This window comes from Sander vitreus, chromosome 17 (genome assembly GCF_031162955.1).
Source record: "Sander vitreus isolate 19-12246 chromosome 17, sanVit1, whole genome shotgun sequence".
In the NCBI taxonomy this organism is placed as follows: Eukaryota; Metazoa; Chordata; class Actinopteri; order Perciformes; family Percidae; genus Sander; species Sander vitreus.
In genome coordinates this window covers 29,219,306-29,239,255 of record NC_135871.1, presented here as the reverse complement: position 1 = coordinate 29,239,255, position 19,950 = coordinate 29,219,306, and the positions used below count along the sequence as shown (strand labels likewise).

The window sequence follows — 19,950 nt, the reverse complement described above, 5'->3', positions numbered from 1 at the left end:
ACAACTGCTTAGAAGAACCCATGGTGCTGATTGTTGGGGCAAGGTCAGATGAGTCTGGGCATTTAAAACCTTTGAGATTGACATCACCTGGTCTTTCCAGACGATGATTGAGAACAATCCATGACACTGTCAAGTCTCAGCTTTCCAAAGGGGGCGGTGCATGCTATAAACTCTGCAGGGTGCCCAAACTTTTGCAGACGCCATTTTTTGTTTTCTGTTATTTTGAAAGTGTAAATGATGGAAATAAAATCTAACTTTTTTTGACATATTATAAGAATGTCTAATCTGTCATTTGATGCCTTTTGGAGATTTTTCCATCTTTTCTTGGCTTCTTTATGCACATTAATACAAATTTTTACCTGGGGTGCCCAAACTTTCGAGCCCCACTGTATATTTTTTCTTTTTCTGAGCGAAGAAGAAGACTCCTGTTCCTGAAATGTGGATTTTGAATACGTGTGGTCCTCCATGTTTCCTTCTTCAAACTTGCCGGGGCCGGGAAGCTACGATACCCGTTAGCAGCATTAGCAGCACCTGTGAGTTTATCATGTGACAGCGAAAACGCGAAAGGCGGAGCAGTATGTCCTGTATGTCCCTTACCGGCTAACGTATTTCAAGATGGAGCATGAATATGGAGCGTCTACCCAAGGGGGTAAGCTTCTCCTCGGACCGCCATTTTGATGCTACCAAGCCATCACCTCCCGTTAGCATTCCATTGACTGCCATTCATTTTGGCGCCACTTTGACAGCAAATAACTTTACATCTGAAGCGTTTAAAGACTCTATTTGTCCCAAGGGGGTAAGCTTCGCTTCAGAGCTCAGACCTCCTATGGTTCCATTTTGATGCTACAAAGCGATCACCCGACGTTAGCATTCCACTGACCGCCATTCATTTTGACGTCACTTTGACAGCGAATAACTTTACATCTGAAGCGTTTAAAGACTTTATTTGTCCGTTGTTTATTTCTAAAGAAACACGACAATGTATAAAAGGCTCCATTACCTTGTACCTCACGTTATGGCTCCGTAGCAGACGTTTTTGTAAAAATAGGCTAATGATTGTGTCATAACCACGCGACTTACTGTCCCATAGTAGAGGAATTACCGTATAGTACAGGAGAAGCTCGCAGGCAGTTTGGACTTACATTTGCTGTTTACGTTTAATTACTAATGTTAACTAGCATTTTAGTTAGCAATAATTAGCCTGTGCCTATGTTATCTCCTTACATATACCTACGCTCTCCGTCTCTGCAAAATTGGGAATGATTGAGATTTCTCTTGGCACAGCTACCAGAAGACTTACAACTTTCAGACAGGTTGCTCACGTCACATCTACGTCGTCTCTCTCAGTTGGAGGCTGCTCAGTAACGCTCAGCGCTCACCGGAAAAGTGCTTCTAATATCCTTCACTGGTCTCCGTCCAGAGCAACGGGATCTGTTGGTCCATTCTTATATACAGTCTATGATTTGTACATTGTTTATTTCTAAAGAAACACGACAATGTATAAAAGGCTCCATCATGATTTTATTTCAGTTAGCCTAATAGCTGGTTTTATTTGCATTGAGAGATGATGTTATGGAAAGTACCCCATGCCAATCTCTAGGTATGGTGAAGGGGATGTGATGATGTGGGGGGGCTATTTTAATTCCAAAGACCAAGGGAACTTTATCAGGATCATAGTATCCTGGATCCATGAAATAACTGGCCTTTAAAAATAAACATCTGCCTGCTTCTATGGGAATTTAACATAGGGGTGTACTGACTCATGCCCCCTGTATTTTAAGGAAGAACATTTATTTATTTACGATACATTATTCATTCACAAAGAAAATTGGTGTCCTTAAAGGTTGGATTTTTCCTCATTTGTTTTTTTAAATAAAGGCATTAAGATCAATTTGTATTACTCTTTTCAGTCAACTTTAGCATGGGTGTATTCACTTATGCTGAGCACTGTATACATACAATTTTATTTTTAACTTCATGTAAATTAAAGTGGTCTTTTATTCTGAAGGAAGGTCTGTGTAAACTTCCTCCACCTGTCGCCCAGGAAAAAGGAAAAATCGAAGCAGGAAAAATCCCATTCCAGTGACTCCATTGACTCCTGCCACAGTTTCAAGCTTCCTCGCGGGGAAACTGTGTAAATACTGTGTTGCCTGGTTGGATAGAAATCCCCCTTTCTTAGCGGAAGACTCTGTGCAGCGCCGTGGTGTATTCCCGGCATGCCAGCAGCGTAATATGAGGGATTAAAAGCACCCGGATCTGGACCCCGCGAAGATCACAAGTATCAACCGGAACGGATTTCAAAACAAGGCAGCGCTGAGGGAATAAATGACTGACGAAGATGAGAAAAGGGCGTCTATTTATTGAATGTATCAACCGCCGGATGTGTGACAATTTATAATGAGGGTTTGTCAAATGTCAAAGGATCTTCGCTGTTGTTCCTGGAAGACAAAGCGGTGGATTTAAACGAAGAAAAAAAAATAACAAAACTAATTCGCTTCCTTGTTCCACCTTCGGAGGATTGGCGGTTGGCCTGACATCATTGGCTGGTCGTTGGGAATGAATCATCGCCTTCATCAGGGGGGGTCAGGGATGCTGCCACTGTCACTGCGACCTTAAAAACAAAATACCACGGACAAAACCCACACGGCGTGTCTCTGTTCTACGACAATTACAAAACCTGCCTGTTTCTTTTCTTGGAGCCAGCATGGAGGAAATCCTGCGAAAGCTGCAGAAAGACGCGTCCGGCCACAAGCACAAGGCTATCCGCGATGCCTGCGTCTACGCCCGCGGTGAGTGTGTACAACAGCCCCCCTCCACGGCTCTCCGGCTGCAAAGAGGATGGGGGGGATATCTGCGACTGTGTTCACCTGCTAGATTTTAGGAAACACTAGGCAGCTACACTAATCCCACAGGGCACAGGCCTAAACCATGGTATAGAAATATTCCAAAAAAACCACGGACGTATTAAGGAAAATCTGTGGTTCTCACAAGTTGAGAATTTGTTGTAAGGTGGTCGACCATCTTCATCACACTGATAGAGGGGCTTTCAGTGTCCATACTGTATGCTGCTGGGAAGCTGCATTAGCCAAAAAAAGGAATAAAAAGCTGCACCTGCTGTTTTGTTTAGACAATTTTTAAAGTCACATCTGATTGTGCAGCATCACTTTCAATAGGCTAAATATAGTCAATTTTCCTGTATGCAAGATGACACATGAATGCACCATTCTAGCAGACCTTCAGTTTACACTTCCAACTGCTCAGAGGCAGAATGTACTACTAATTAACTGGCGTGTATTGTATATAGGCAAACCTCTGTATAACAACTTAATACCTTTTTTATGTAATTGCAGTTTAAGTGCCCATACATTTCCTAATGTCATGGCTACATACAAAAAAATACAGGGGTCATTATTGAGTTGAGTTTGTTGACATGAATGGTATTTGAAGGTGTAGGCTACATTTCATCAGCAGGTATGCAATGACCTCCATACACCGTAGATACATTCTTCAGTCCACTGTGCCAATAAGTAAACACAGCAACAGTGATCATAGAGAACATAACACCGACATGAAGCACAGTAAAAGAGATCACTATAAAAACGTCGCTGAGAACCACAGACATGCAGTTCCGTACAGAAATATGTCTGATGTTTAAATACAGCGTTTAAGGAGCTTAAGCTTGTTAAGCAGCTGTGATAATATCTGTCCTATGATGACATCATGCATAACACAGCTCAACCAATGATGGTGTATATATGTAGTTTGTTCTGTCGCAGAAGACGTCTGGCTGTCGGTCTTTAAAGTCTCATAGAAGACAAGCATAACAGTAAGGTACAGCATAAACAATCATCAATCCTCACATTTTTGCTGACTCACTACTTCTCTCTTACCCAACTAAAAGAGTGGTTCAAATTAAAATGGTTCTCGGTACCATGACTAAGAGTACCTTGCACTGCATACACAGAAACGGAAGAAATGAAGGACCATGAAGGAGATTTTCAGACTTTGAATAGAAACCCTTTGCAAGTCTCCTTACTGTCAGTCGGGAGCTTCCTCCAGCAGCTTTCTCTTGTCAGCGAGGCAGAAGAGCCTCTGAAACGGCATTTACAACACATACCAGTAAAGTGGTTAAAAACTATCTCAAAGAAAATATGTTTAGTGACATACAGTAGGTGTTTGTTGAGCTCAGGAAGATCAGATGAGATGACATTGTTGTTTTCTTTACCAGAAGAAAAATCTGGTTCCCCACGCAAAAGCTAAATGTCAACAGCATTTGAAAATATTAGCTAGCTAGTTATCATAGCACAGAACATTGGCTCAGGTACAATGGTTATGAATTTAAAGCTGCATTTCCAACATGTTTAATTTAGCACAGAGATGATCATAGAGTGGAAGGATGAGGCTGGTAATGTTGTAGATTGTCTTATCTCAACAATGACATGTTCATCACATGTTCCTTCATTGTCATAAACATTGTAGTTTAGTTTGACTCAATCCAACATTCCTGCTCCAAATGTGGATTCATTCGCCACTGAAAATAGTCCCCAACAAATGCACTATTTCCTCCTGTTTAGGTGATGTTTGTTAAAACCTACAGTGTTTTAAAAATGAAACAATTTATTTGTGACTCATTTTTCAAGATGTAGACCTAATATGTCTTCAGTATGCCTGCATTTAAAAAAACAAATGCAGAGTAACAACCTTATGCTTTATCAAACGCTAAATCTCAAATGTGAGTAACTGCAGCTTGCTAAAAGTAACACCGTGTGTGCGCAGCCTTTAAAGTGAACAGTACAGCTAATGCTGCAATGACCTCAGATAACGTAGCTCAGATAATAATATAAAGTGAGAAACCTTGGCTTCACACGTTTGACTAACAAGAGACTCACCACTGCATTCTTCCTAGTAGAAACTTGAAATAGGAGACTTGCTGACATTTCTGAAACACAGCACAAATCTCTGTTACTTTGCACAGGCTGGCATCTTGCGTACTGTATTCTTCTAGATTTAGTGTAAACTTGCCTTGCCCCTGAACTGTATATTTCAATACACGTGTGTGTGTCTCTGTGTGTCTAAGGTGGCGTTGGGATGTTTGCTTTACATGTTATGGGCGTGTCTCCAAACTAGGGATTGACCTGACCTGAAACTGTTTTTTCAAGGCCGATTCCGATTATTAGTAGTTAATGAAATCCGTAACCGATATTTGGATATACCGATATGCATTTACAGTGAAAAATAAAATCTTTAAAGGTATAGTAAGTGATGTCTGTATGTCACTCTGACATTTTGATATTGACATTGCGTGCGTGCGTGCGTGTGTTCGTAGTTCCATGGTCTGCAGTGCACTTTGTTCATGCCCTATTAAGTTTAAACATGCCCTTTGCTGTGTGTGTGTGTGTGTGTGTGTGTGTGTGTGTGTGTGTGTGTGTGTGTGTGTGTGTGTGTGTGAGATTATATGATTGTCCATTCATCAGCACAATCTAAACCCATTCTCTACCTGCTGTCTCACAGAGTTTTACCTGCCACCAAAGGTCAGGCTGGCCCATCCTGCCTTTTAATACTAATAATATCCCCACTGACGTCAGTGGAAACTGCTTTATCCACATGCCTAAATGCCAGCTGGGAATTGATGTTTCTGTTTGGTTTAGGTTAATGTAATACAGCGCATCTGTCTGGTGTTGTTAATCGAAGCGTTTTTTTCTTTTCTTTGTGCCATTAAATGACAGAAACCCTGGAGTCTCCGAATGGATCAGCCAAGATTTCCCCTTCACAACTCCGGTAAGTTAAACGGCACACATTCAAATTCATTTCAACTCAGTTTAGCTCACGGCGCGAGCCAGTGATAACATAACAGAATAATGGACGGAATCGTGAAATTGAGAATTTAAAAAAAGCTAAACGCAGATTTCATAGGGGCCTATTATGGCAGTGCTAAAAGCTAACGGTAACTGTAGTTCAAAAAACATCTTGCAGTAACCTGGGGGAAACCCTGGCATAAATACATTCATTTTAAAGGTCCCATGGCATGAACATTTCACTTTATGAGGTTTTTTAACATTAATATGAGTTCCCCCAGCCTGCCTATGGTCCCCCCCGTGACTAGAAATGGTGATAGGTGTTAACCGAGCCCTGGGTATCCTGCTCTGCCTTTGAGAAAATGAAAGCTCAGATGGGCCAATCAGGAATCTTCCCTTTATGATGTCATAAGGGGAAAGGTTACCTCCCCTTTCTCTGCTTTGCCCGCCCAGAGAATTTGGCCCACCCATGAGAGAGAGAGAGAGACATCATGGGTTGAAAACAAGCAAAGTGGCAGTTGGTCAAGGCCACACCCCCACTCTCCACCTTGCCCCCCCCTCTCTCCTCCTCAATAGCATTTAAAGCTACACACACAGAAATGGCACATCCTAAGGAAAGCTCATTGTGGGACGGGCTCTAGTGGCTGTAATTCTGCACCAAGGCTGAATTTAGGGAAAGAGAATTCAGATACAGTATTAGGAGACCACTAAGGTCTATATAAAAGAGACTTCAGATACAGTATTAGGGGACCACTAAGGCCTATATAAAAGAGACTTCAGATACAGTATTAGGGGACCACTAAGGTCTATATAAAAGAGACTTCAGATACAGTATTAGGGGGACCACTAAGGTCTATATAAAGAGACTTCAGATACAGTATTAGGGACCACTAAGGTCTATATAAAAGAGACTTCAGATACAGTATTAGGGACCACTAAGGTCTATATAAAGAGACTTCAGATACAGTATTAGGGGACCACTAAGGCCTATATAAAGAGACTTCAGATACGGTATTAGGGGACCACTAAGGCCTATATAAAAGAGACTTCAGATACAGTATCAGGGGACCACTGAGGCCTATATAAAAGCATCCAAAAAGCAGCATGTCATAGGACTTTTAACTCAGTTTAGCTCATGTCAGTTCACTTCAACTCAAAGCTTCCAGGGCATGAATTTAAGACTTGTTATAGTCGCTATGGCAAAACACAACAGGCCTAAAACAAACTAAACTAGAAAGGGTAAGGAATGAAATGCTTGAATGAAGTGGCTAAGACAAGATAGCTTTGTCTTTCAGCCACATAAACCGTGTATGTGTACCTGTGCGTTTACTGCAGATACAGGGATAACCAAATATTGAAATTCAAACTGTTCCTCTCTGAGCCCTTTGGCTTGCACACTTCTTTTCCACACACTGCGTATGATTTGAATGAATTTGAATGGTCATACGATTCCTGGGATGATAATGCAAATACTGCGTTGAAGCGCTGAACTGGGGCAGTGTGTCTCTAAGCATCAGTGTTACACGTCGCTCAGTTTGAACGCAGTTCCAACCAAGGTTGTGCAATCCAACACAACAGCCCTGTAACAAATATCAACTTTGTGACGCTTTAAAACAGTTAGCTCAGACTGTCAAACAAGTTGTGATTCAGCAAGTTAAGGGGGAGAACTGCACAATGTAACAGCACGTAAGGGTCATTATTTAAATTTGTAATGATTTTTATGAGTTTTTTAAGGCTGAAACAGATTGGAGTATATGTCCCCACACTCCTAAAAGTGCGGTTCCTGCCTCAAACAGTCAATCACACTCTCCTGTAAAGAGCTGAATCTACAACTGAAAAGAAGTTCATGAGCTGGTAAGATTTGTTGCAGGCCTTCAGTTTTGAATTTCGTCATATTTTACAGGTGTTCCTGTTGTTGAGTTCACCCCCTTTAATGCTTATCATGTCCATCAAAGCACGCGGAGAAAATCAATCTGGACATTATATACAATATATATACAAATGCAGCTGTTCACAGCAACTGTAGCCAAACAAGCTGACCTCCAATACTATACGGCTGCCAGAAGCTGGGTTCAAACTTAAAGGTTAACTACTGGACCCTATTTTTCTATGTTTTTAGTGTCTTAGTGACTGATGGGAACAACAATATAATATTCTAAGTGATTTCTAAGGAGTTCGACCTTTCTGTTAAAGAGTAAGATCTGTTTTTTAAACATACAAACATCCGCGAAATTGCGTTCGCTAAACCCACCAGACTCCATGTAAACTTTCATTCAAAGTCGACAGAAACAAAATAAAACTATGAAACACCGTTTTGGGTCGTCTTTCCACTTTTCCAACTATCAGAATTTTAGTTTTGGTTGAAATAAACACATAGTTTACCCATTTAAATATGAAAATATGTTGGCTCTATACACCCTTCAAGTATTTTTTTAAATGGAGTCTGGTGGGTTTAGCGCTAGCGACCTCAGAGCTGTTTCTGGTTAAACAGAAATGTCTCTAAGAGGGTTTAAAGGTCTATCTCTGAAGGGAGCCTTCCCATAATATTGTCAGACACTTAGAATATTAATCTGAGTCTGTCAGCGGCAAAACAAGCACTTTTCTGAAGGTAAATACAAGCTGGACAGTTGCCCTGTTAACTTACATTGTAGCTTGTTTCTCCGCTGCCGACTGCAGCGATCTCTCTTAATACTGGACCAATGTCAAAGATTGTTGTTCCCATCAGTCACTGAGACACTAAAACATAGGAACATAGGGTCCAGAAAACAGTAGTTACCCTTTAAAGTCGAGTGTTTCCTTTTGTAGAAATCCTAAATTATCATTCTTCCTTGTAGGAACACAGGAATATTTTAGCATTTTTTTGTCATGGAGATATTCTTATGTATGGGCATGATAGCTTACTCTGTTTTTCAAGTGTTCTGGTTACATTTTTAAATGTATACAATGTTAAATGAGTGGAGAGCTGCTGCTGGCCGTAGGATTGTGATGAAGGTGCCATCAATTCTGGATGCTGTTGCAGCTCAACGCACCGTGAATTATTCATTCAACGACCTCTGTTGTTTTATTAAGGATTATTAGATTAAATATTGATGATAATGTCTCTGTAATGTAGTGCGATGCCAGTGGGCTCATCCGTCTCGGCAAAAGACATTTGGCGCCTCTTCGTATTACAAACGGAACAAAACGGGATGAAACCAGGGTTCTTTCTGAGGGACAGTTGCTACGGTTGTGATTGTGAAAACACACTCAACTACTTTGAAGAGGAATGACATTGCATTGTTTCCATCATGTAAATAATTCAGAAGTATTGCATTTGCTGGTTTATGAACATTTCTTAGCAGTTAATAATAAAAAGTTGTTTATGTTTTGCTGTTGACTTTGAGATGCTTGTCCTGAATAATATATTAGATTAACATTTTATTTGTGTCTTTTGAGGCCTGATAGTAGATAAGATAGATAAGATAAGATATACTTTATTGTCCCCGAAGGGATATTTGTTTTGGACTCTGTCCGTTCTGCAGCTTTACAAAGACAAGACAAAATACAATTATATAAATAATTATCATTTCCTCCAGTATCGGGCATCATATCACAATATCAGTAAAAATAATCGCAATAAGATATTTTCCTCATATTGTGCAGTCCTACACTCTAGTTGTGTGTGTTGTTTCTTCGGGGATTTCTACGTGCTCATAAAAAGTGTCTGATCTCATTGAGACTGCCAGGTCCCGCGCCCACTGTGGCCCATTTGAAGCGGTGTAGTTGTGACAGCTGAGAGCGCTGAAGCCCAGCGGCCCGTTATCAGCGGCGGAGCGCCTTGACTCAACCAAACGAGACAAACAAAGGTCCAAGGAACAGGAATGGAAAAAAAAAATCAAAACACAGTTGCTGGGTTATGTAACTGAGTGTGTCTCCCACTACACTGGGTGTTTACTTTAAGGACATGAATACATTTCTTTTTTTTAACTGAGAGAAGTTATTTGTATTCATTTTAGTTCTGAGTTATTAGCCAGTGCTAAAACAATGCTAGTTTGTACTGTAACTGTAGCTTCCTACCAGAAACTATCACTGACAGTCTAAAGCAGTGGTGTCAGAAAAGAAAGAACTTTATCTGATACAGAGTTTCTTGTCGGCTTGATGTTAGCCAACGTAAGTTGCTTCTCTTACGACAGCGTTCTTAGGCCGTTGTAGGAAGAAAAATAATGTTACGGACCCGGGAGAGAGGGGAAATATTCCGAGAAAAAACTCAGAATTTCTGAGATTAAAGTCGTACATTTATGGAGAAAGAACTCTGATATTCTCTGAGATTAAGGTGGTCAATTTGGAATTGGAATTAATGACTTCTCTGAAATTTTTTGACACTTTGCAAAGTCATCCAGTGGGCCTGATTGGACCCTTTGGCGCGCCGGTTTTGGCCCGCGGGCCGTATGTTTGACACCTCTGGTCTAGAATTAAAAACAATCTGTAAAGAACAAACATGGCGAAATGTATAAAGAGTACAATTTTAAAAGTTAACAAGCAACATCAAAGGCAACAGATTACCTTTTAACATCGCTCATTTATCTTTTTTGGCATCTGTTTTTTTTTATCGTTTTGGGCTAGAGCTGGGCAATATATCGATATTATATCGATATCATGATATGAGACTAGACATCGTCTTAGATTATGGATATTGTAATATCGTAATATGGCATAAGTGTTGTCTTTTCCTGGTTTTAAAGGCTGCATTACAGTAAAGTGGTGTCATTTTCTGACCTTACCAGACTGTTGTAACTGTTCTATTATTTGCCTTTACCCACTTAGACATTATGTTCACATTACTGATGATTATTTATCAAAATAACATAACATAATCATTGTGTAAATATTTTGTGAAAGCACCAATAGTCAACGCTACAATATCGTTGCGGTATCGATATCGAGGTATTTGGTCAAACATATTGTGATATTTGATTTTCTCCATATCGCCCAGCCCTATTCTGGGCACAGGACCCAGCAGTTCCCACTCATGGTGGCTCTGCACAATCCAGTTTTTGAAAAGTCTGAAATTGATGTTGTTCGGAAACTTATGAATGCCATTAACTAGGCTACCAACAGCCCAAAGACAACGCCTCCTTTATTGCGTCTTGAGCCCCATAACGATCAGCCATGACACACCTGTGTCTGCGTGGATCGAGGCAGAAATAGCCTCACAAAGTCTGACTCAATGAAACTGCTATTGACATCTATTTTTCAGGGATTTGGTTGAAAGAATTTGGCTCGTCTCTGACAATGCCAAACAGCTTTCCCACATCAGGAAACCAGGAAAAACCTGGTTGGCCAATATAATAAAAGCACTACTTTACCACAATACTGTAAGTTGCGCTGAAAGCAGTAATGCTAACAGAGTTTGTGATTTTGTTTCTCCCAGAGAGCGCTGTCTGCTGCCTCTACAGATGGCTCTGGAGTCTAAAAACACCAAACTGGGACAGACGGCGCTCACTGGAATGCAGGTACTGCAACATACGGTAGAAGAGATTACTGTAAAGATTATTTCTCTAACAACCTTTTTTTATTTTAACCTCTATGGATCTGGTCCTACATTTTAATCTGTAGTTTGCCACATCAATTAAAATTAAAAGGATAGCCTAAACATTGTAATCTTCCTTTTTCACAATTAATAGGCATTAAAATGCACCCTTGTCCAATCAATACAAGTGAAGGTTTTTGTCGACCAGACAACCAAAGCTTAGATACTGTAGATACTTCTGTCTAATCAACATGTTTTAGTATTTAGTAATAGCCCATTATTGCCTCTACAGTCTTGATTTAACCTCTTGAATTTATACCAGTCAAGCTGGTTGCAAACACTGAAAAACAGTGAAATATGGAGAAAAAAAACACTGTGTTCACCAGCACCAACTTACACTATTCAGCGTGAATACAGATTTATTTTGGGATATGTAGCCACTCTTTGAAACTCTCCTTTCCGTTCCCTCTGCCTCTGTCCAATCAGAAGCTCCTGTGCGAGGACAGGTTTACTGGTGGAGTCTGCGTGGAGCTGGAGGTCCTGGAGAAGCAGCTGCTCAGCCAGATGTTGGAGGCCATCAGAGTCACCCCGTCCCTCCATGAAGACCTGCAGGTGGAAGTCATGAAGGTAAAACCTGGGAACATATGATCGCCCAAATCCTGATCTTAGCTCTTAAATATAGTTTATATATAGAGTGTGAGCTGACTATTATTATTATTATTATTATTATTATTATTATTATTATTATTCGATAATGAAGTTAGCTGCAGCCCTAAACTATACTATATACTGGAGGTGGTTTGGGGCGCCTCCCTAGGGAGGTGTTCCAGGAACGTCCAGCTGGGAGGAGGCCTCGGGGAAGACCCAGGACTAGGTGGAGGGATTATATCTCCACCCTGGCCTGGGAACGCCTCGGGATCCCCCAGTCGGAGCTGGTTAATGTGGGTAGGGAAAGGGAAGTTTGGGGTCCCCTGCTGGAGCTGCTACACCCGCGATCTGACCCCTGATAAGCGGACAAAGATGGATGGATGGATATGGATATATATATATATATATATATATACTGTATATCTCCATGTTACAGTCATTCCCCGGCTGCAATGACTAGACTAGAGTGCAGATGTAGAAGACCTGTAAATGCTGACCAATCAGAGCAGATTGGGCTTTTTCAGGAGGGGGAGGCGCTAAAACTGAGCTTTTCAGACAAAGAGTGAATACAGATATACTGTATTCAGAAAGACACTATGAGAAAAAAAATAGTCTATAGGCATTAAAGCCTGTAAACATGTTCTAGTAGAAACACAAAAATACAAGTATGAAGCTGAAAATGAGCATGATATGGGACCTTTTTAAAATGAGTGACGGCATATGAATATGCTTGGCAGCTGAATAGCTCAGCATGAAGAACATTCTGCCTGCATTGCAGCTTTTTCTTTGATGGTTTCCTGTAGTTTGTCCTTCTTAAGAGCTCTGTTAGTCACCTTTTATGTTGCTTTGGGTCTAGCTTTTGTGTTCATCTTAACATGGACTTACTTTGTCACAGTGCTTGTGAGTCCTTGTTTCCTAAGCTGTTCCATTTCTCTGCCACCTATTCTGAAGAATGATAAAACCATTCATCAGCTCTCTTTGGGAACAATATCAAACCGTGTCTGTGTCCCCTGTGTGCAGGTCCTGCTGTGTATCACCTACTCACCAAACTTTGACATTAACGGAGACTCCATCCTCCGGATTGCTGAGGTAGGTCAGATATTTGAGATTGTACATGTGGCAACGAACAGGGGCTTTCTTTTTTTGCTTCTGCAAAACTAATCAGCAATATGGAGAAATGAATATTTTAGATTTTGTGTTCAGCTGCTGTTGGGAATGTTGGAGACAGCTGTAATTGGAACCGAGAGCCGAGGGTTTATATTTAGGCTTCCGTTGGTTTACATCAGTGTTTCTCAAATGGGGGTACGCGTACCCCTGGGGGTACTTTGGAGTACTGCAGGGCGTACGTGATCTTTTTGCAAAAATGTCATGCATAATTCCCAAAATAATTATACCATCATAATGAATGAAGTGATGGATTCTGAACATTTGAAATGTAGCATTTAAATGTTTCTCAGTTACACGGTTGTTGTTTAGTAAATCTGTCACTGCCGACACTGTATTGGTCCTCTTTATAGATGTAAAAATGTTTTGCACTGGTCAGGGGGTACTCGGCCTAAAAGCACAATTCACAGGGGGTACATTATTGAAAAAAGTTTGAGAAGCCCTGGTTTACATCATAGATGTGACTGTTTGTATCCCCCAAATTATTGACTTTAAGTACCCGGTGTTGGACTTGAATGATTAGATTAGATTAGGACTAGACTAAACTAGAACTAAATACAGAGAATAGTTTTACAGACGATGAATAGAAGACCTATCGGTCTATCATACATAGCTTTGGGGAAGACTTATGCGTGCGTATTGCTGTATTCTTCTTTGCGCGGTTCTTAATTTCTACCCGGCGACAAATCAGAGTTGAAGCATAGATTCTTTCATGGTCAAAGTATTGATTAGACTGTCCCAGACCGTAGAAATGATGGCTAGCATCGTTACTTTTTTTTCCCCCCTTCTTTTTTTAAAGACAGGACAGTGATTTGTTAGAAAAGCAAGCGGTACATGAGCTCAGACTATTTTTAAAAGGTGAAGCTTTGCTCCGTCTGCACTCACCCAAAGGTCTTGTCTCATGCTGGAGTGTCATCAGTTATTCCGAAAGTTGAGATGAGTGGTCCTGCACACACACACACACACACACACACACACACAGAGACAGGCACACACGCAGACACACACACACACACACACAGACGCAGACACACACAGACACACACACATACACACACACACACACACACACACAGAGACAGGCACACACGCAGACACACACACACACACACACACACACACACACACACACACACACACACACACACACACACACACACACACACACACACACACACACACACACACACACACACACACACACACACACACACACACACACACACACGCATGCATTAAGATCAGCTGGTTTTTGGAATATACAAACCCTGAACAGGAGAGACTTTTGAGATAATATATCATGAATATTTTGGGTAAAATAAATAAATGTGCAAGAAATTATAATTTACAATTGATATGAATATATGAGAATGAAATTGTATTTTGTATGATAATTGGTAAGTAAAAGTGAAGAAAAAGAAAATCTAAAATCAGGACAGGTTGTTAATGCAGGGATTGGCAGTGCCGAGGGATTTCTTCAGAGCTGGAGGTCAGTACTTCACCTTAACACTGTCATATTATATATACATATTTAATAATACATATTATTAAGTCATTGGCACCCTCAGTGCCTGACATTGAGTTTAACTGCATTGTGCAACTTTTTTATGTGCTTACCTCCTGACTCATGTATCTCACAAGCTCACTTATTCATGTTTAGCAAGCAGCAGAGTCTCTGTAAGCCGGAGCAGTTGTGTCGTCGTCAAAAGAAATGATAAAAGAATGTGGAAATAAGTGACAGATGTCGTGAAAAAAGCTTTTACAAACGTGGGAAAAAAAACAAAAACTTCAAATAAAGTGCAGAAGAAATCGACAGACATCGAAAAGAGGGGAAAAAAACCCCCCCTGGAAAACAGCTTCAAAAAAGTGACAAAAAACTTCGTAAAAGCTTGTCAAAAACCCCCCCGACCAAAGCTATAGTGACGACCAAAAAAAAAAAAGTGTACAGTTTTACATTTTGACCCAGAACAATTAAAAGTTGCATGGTCGCCAGGAAGAAAACACAAGAGCTAAAAAGTCTTAACTTTGACTCGGTGAAACCTGCAGAAACTCTGTCTTTGCTCTCTCTTCTTCATCTCGCACATTCACACTCATTGCGTCTGGAAGGCCTAATGATGCAGAATGTATTGATCCGTCATTGATTAGGCACAGGAGGTGGAACTCATCCCTGAGGCGGCCAAGACTTAAAATCGAAATATAATTAGCAGCGATGGACTTTGTGTGCAGCTCTACATGAGGTGGGCCTACTCAGAGGATAGAGCAGACCTTTGCTAATTAGTCAGTAAGTAAGGTTTTTTTTTATATAGTAGCACCTTTTTTACGGATAAAAAAAATCACAAAGTGCTTAAAGGTGCACTGTGAGTTCCTGCATGGTTTCAGCGCGATTTCATTTTAGTCTCAAATCGTAGTCATCTCTCCTTGATCCGCTAGCTGCCTGGCCCCTGAACACACCGTGAAAAAGCCCGGTCTCGGGAGACAACACAGGGGTCGTAAACGTCAAACAAACACTAGAGGCACAGGATAGGCACCAAAATACAACAAACACGTTCCAGCCAATCACTGACAAGATGGTTGGGGGAGGGGGTGCTTTTAGAGCAGCAGTCTTAATTTCAGTACATTTCAGAAAAAGAGGCACTAACGCACTAGCCCCCACCCCCCCTCCCCCAACCATCTTGTCCGTGATTGGCTGGAACGTGGTTTGTTGTATTTCGGTGCCTATCCTGTGCCTCTAGTGTTTGTTTGGCGTTTACGACCCCTGTGTTGTCTCCCGAGACCGGGCTTTTTTTCACGGTGTGTTCAGGGGCCAGGCAGCTAGCGGATCAAGGAGAGATGACTACGATTTGAGACTAAAATGAAATCGCGCTGGAACTCGCAGTGCACCTTTTAACATTAGAAACAATCCACACAGTACAAGCAATAGAAAAAGAGTGATACCAACAATACACGGCACAGGGCTGACAAGACAGCTCACCAAAATGCAAGCTTTCTCGATTGTGCCGCTTTCAATCAAATTACCGAATAATAAGAGAGAGATGTTTGTGTGTGATTTTTTTTTTTTTTTACCGGTATGGCTGTAGGATGTGCAATATCTGGCAGGGCACTAGTGCACTGTTTTTTTTAATTTGTTACGGCTTTGTGCAATTGGGCATTTGGGCACTGTGCAATACATACGTTATTGATCACAGCATGATTTAATGGGAAATGTGCAATCTGGGTAGAATGAAGTGCAATATGAGGGGGAGGATGTGCTGTTGTCTCTTTCTTCTGTGAGTGTGTGTGGGGGGGGGGGGTTATCGAATGTTTATTGAACGCATTGGATGAGATAATGTATGCTTATGTTTCATGCATGTTTACTGTATGTTCCTTTTTGTTCTCTCGACTGCCCAAGAGAAAATAAAGGCTTACCTTATCTTCTCTAAAATCACAGCAGCAGATGAGTAACAGCAGAGACAAATACAAGTTATTAGCTATTCAGACTGTCGGCTGTCTGAGTGAAAGTGTTTTTCTAAAAGCACCACAGGATTCTAAGGGTAGCGATGATAAAGGGAGAGCGCTGGCGAGCAACGCGGCTCGAACAGCCCGGTCACCTCGAGTTCTATGGTGGGGGTCGAGGGACATCTAGTAAATTTAGCTCCGATCATCTAAGAGCCTGATTTGGCATATAAGGTTAGGGGAGGTCAGTGATATACTGGGGAGTTACGTTTTATAGGGAAATTAGTGAAATAAATAGCATTTCATGGCTGACAGGCTCAGAATGTCTGCCCTTAACCCTCCTCGGGGTTACCTCTGTAAAGATTTGTGGTCTTTAACAATCCCTTCTGGACTCTATATCTTGCACAAATGTTACCAATCCCAGCATTTGCAGTTAATCCAAGTCCCAAAGATTGTAAAATCAAAAGAATGGTTGCAAATCACCGTGTGTGTGTCTCAGCTGCTGTGACCTTCTACTCTGTGTGGAATATGTTTGAAACACTGACAATACATCCCCCTGCCCCCTCCCTCTCAATAGTCTTGCATCCATGGTAACCTGTGACGCCATGGAAACCTCCCTTAAATCTCCCTGATAGTTCAAAGATGCTCTATTGGGACTGTGCGTCATGACCTGTCTGTTTCTGACTCAGACATAAGAAAGATCCACTCACTGACAGATGTAATTGTGCGTGTGCGTGTGTGTGTTTAGGTGTGTATCGAGACCTACGTGTCCAGCTGTCACCAGCGCAGCATCAACACGGCGGTCCGAGCCACGCTGAGCCAGATACTGGGAGACCTGACGCTGCAGCTACGACACCGACAAGAGGTCACTCCCTGATACAAAGCACACGCACACACACACACACACACACACACACACACACACACACAGCAGAACTGAAAATCTAATGCTATACCACTCTAGGTTTAGGAGAAACAAAACCTACTGGATGACTAGTTCATGGAGCCTTGGACATTACAGTATTCACAACATAAGCAGGTCCTGCTCTGTCTCTGTTGATTTAGTTTATTTGTTTCACAGAACATAAAAACAATTAACATAGAAGAAATACAAAAATACATGTGAGGGTGTGGTAGAAACGTCTAACGGCTTGTATAAAATGATTATGTTTTTGGTTTGTTAGAGACCATCACCAGAAATTGTATCTTAAATTCTGAGGTATTAATATATTTATTTCTATTAAAGATTAAAATGAGAACAATATTGTAAATTGTCCCCATCAAACCTAAATATCTTGGGATTTAGGGTGAAAAGAGTAGTCGTCACTTTGGGCACTGTAAAGTTGTTATGACAGGTGATAAGTTATGATACAAGCATCTTCACCTACAAGACACATGTAAGGCAATAAGAAACACACGTGACATATAGTGTGTATAGACAAATGAACTGACTCGCACAATATCCCTCTGAGCTTTTTACCAGAGTGGCATCACTCTGTCACATACACCAGCACATTTGTGTTGACACAACCCCCCCCAAAAAAAAGCCCCCGCTCACAGTAACATGCCTCCTGCTGTGTGCTCCTCCACAGGGTGCAGATGGAGACGAAGTGACTGCTCCGCCGATGCATAGAAGAGGTACCTCATCATCATCATCAGTACTATTCTAGTCTATGTCCATGATGTTCCACTTCCGGGATTGATCCGGTGCCTGATTTCACTCTTTTTAGCCGGATGTCCGTTACCTTCCTCTTTCTTTGTGTTGGCGTTCAAAACTCTGGTGGATTTCTGAGGACTATGGTTAACTGCTCCTCAGATCTCTGCAGGGTAAATCCAGATAGATAGATGGATGGATGGATGGATAGATACTTTATTCATCCCGAGGGAATTTTAGGAGGATTTTAGCTAGACTATCTGTCCAATTGGAGTTTTCTGTTGAACAACTAAAACAGCTTTTGAACGTACACATGTTCCACCAAAACAAGTTCCTCCTCCACAGCGCTGTGAAGGAAGGTCTAGGAATGCGAGACTAGTGCTATTCTCCACCCCTGCAGCTCTCCTCATGAGCTCCAGAATGCATATGACAGACAGCTTAAAGGGGTGATGGAATGCAAAACCGATTTTAACGACAGTTCGGTGGGTAAATATGACATACATAGAATCTCAAAGTCCCATTGACACCTCTTTCCTCTGCAAATCTCACATTTTGAAACTGCTGCTGAAAACGGGCGAATCTCAACAAAGCTGGAAGCTGACGTCAGCATCCCAAATCCTAGTCTTTGTCACGCCCCAACATTTGCGTAGGCTACACCACTGACCTGAGGTCAGCTTAGTCTTCTGAATCTAGCTAGGTCACGCAGATCTCCAGAGGTCCGCTATTGAATTACTAAATTCACTTCTGAGACTTTTTTATGCGAGAAATCAACTCTGTAGAGGTCAAATATGGGCCGTTTTACCAAAATTGATGGCTAATTGCAAATTTTGTCCAACTGTGTGTCGCAGTTCAGCAGGAGCTCAGCAGGCTACGTGACAGCGGCCGGTGCTGCCTCGCGTGTCCTACTTCATAGACCCCGGCTCGCTGTGAGCTAGCTGGATCTCCGTCACGAAGGGAAGCCCGCGGCGCTCCATACCCGCGCAAAGTCACCGGTTCTGGGTTACTGGACTACAAAATGCCGAGGCCCTGATGGAGCTCCAGGGCCTGCAGCTAGCCGCGATTCATAGGATTGAAGGGACAGTCGCAACTAACAAAATGTTCACAAAAATTCATTAAATTGAAATCGGACACCATTGTTAGCTTTATAAGACCTTGGGGTAGATGTTATGTAAGTGGCGTGACGAAATTCAAACTGTAAATATACGAAAGTTATGCCGAAAGTGTAGCAACGATCTTTTCCCATAGGATTAAATGGGACACATAGCCTAGCTTGCAGCTCCGCGGAGCCCCGAGCCCCGGTCGTCCAGTAACTGAAAAACGGTGACTTTCACTGGGATGGAGGTTGCCGCTTTCTTGTCAGACTGTGTGGAGCTCCTAAAGTCCGACACGTCTTACTAAAAATTAATTTTGGTAAAACGGCCCATATTTGAGCTTTATATAGTTGATTTCTCGCTTAAAAAAGTCTCAGAAGTGAATTTAATAACGAAATAGCCCGACAAACAATGTATAACTTTGCAGTGTCTGAAATATGAGACCTGCTGTCTCGTCTCCAATGTGTTTCTATGGGGTTCGCTCAAACCAATCAGCGCGCAGCTCATCTAAATATTCATGAGCATACCATATTTGGAAGAAAAGCTCTTGTTCCAAATAGAGCCATATTCACAGGGTAGTTAAGGACCCATAAAATAGCATTCGGGCAATTTTCAGCCCAACCAATGTTACATACCCTGTTAGGAGACCTTAAGGAA

At 41.6% G+C, this 19,950-nt stretch overlaps 1 protein-coding gene across 1 annotated transcript in view; it reads left to right on the top strand.

Annotated features, from left to right (window-relative positions):
* Nucleotides 1-2,690: 2,690 nt before the first annotated feature.
* arfgef3 (ARFGEF family member 3) overlaps nt 2,691-19,950 on the top strand; it is an 83,314-nt gene continuing 66,054 nt past the window's right edge. Inside the window, exons 1-7 of the mRNA XM_078273179.1 lie at nt 2,691-2,789; nt 5,727-5,778; nt 11,206-11,287; nt 11,791-11,931; nt 12,973-13,041; nt 17,297-17,413; nt 18,141-18,186. Coding sequence (XP_078129305.1) covers nt 2,705-2,789; nt 5,727-5,778; nt 11,206-11,287; nt 11,791-11,931; nt 12,973-13,041; nt 17,297-17,413; nt 18,141-18,186 — 592 coding nt within the window. The 5' untranslated portion in view covers nt 2,691-2,704. The remainder of the gene's footprint in view (nt 2,790-5,726; nt 5,779-11,205; nt 11,288-11,790; nt 11,932-12,972; nt 13,042-17,296; nt 17,414-18,140; nt 18,187-19,950) is intronic.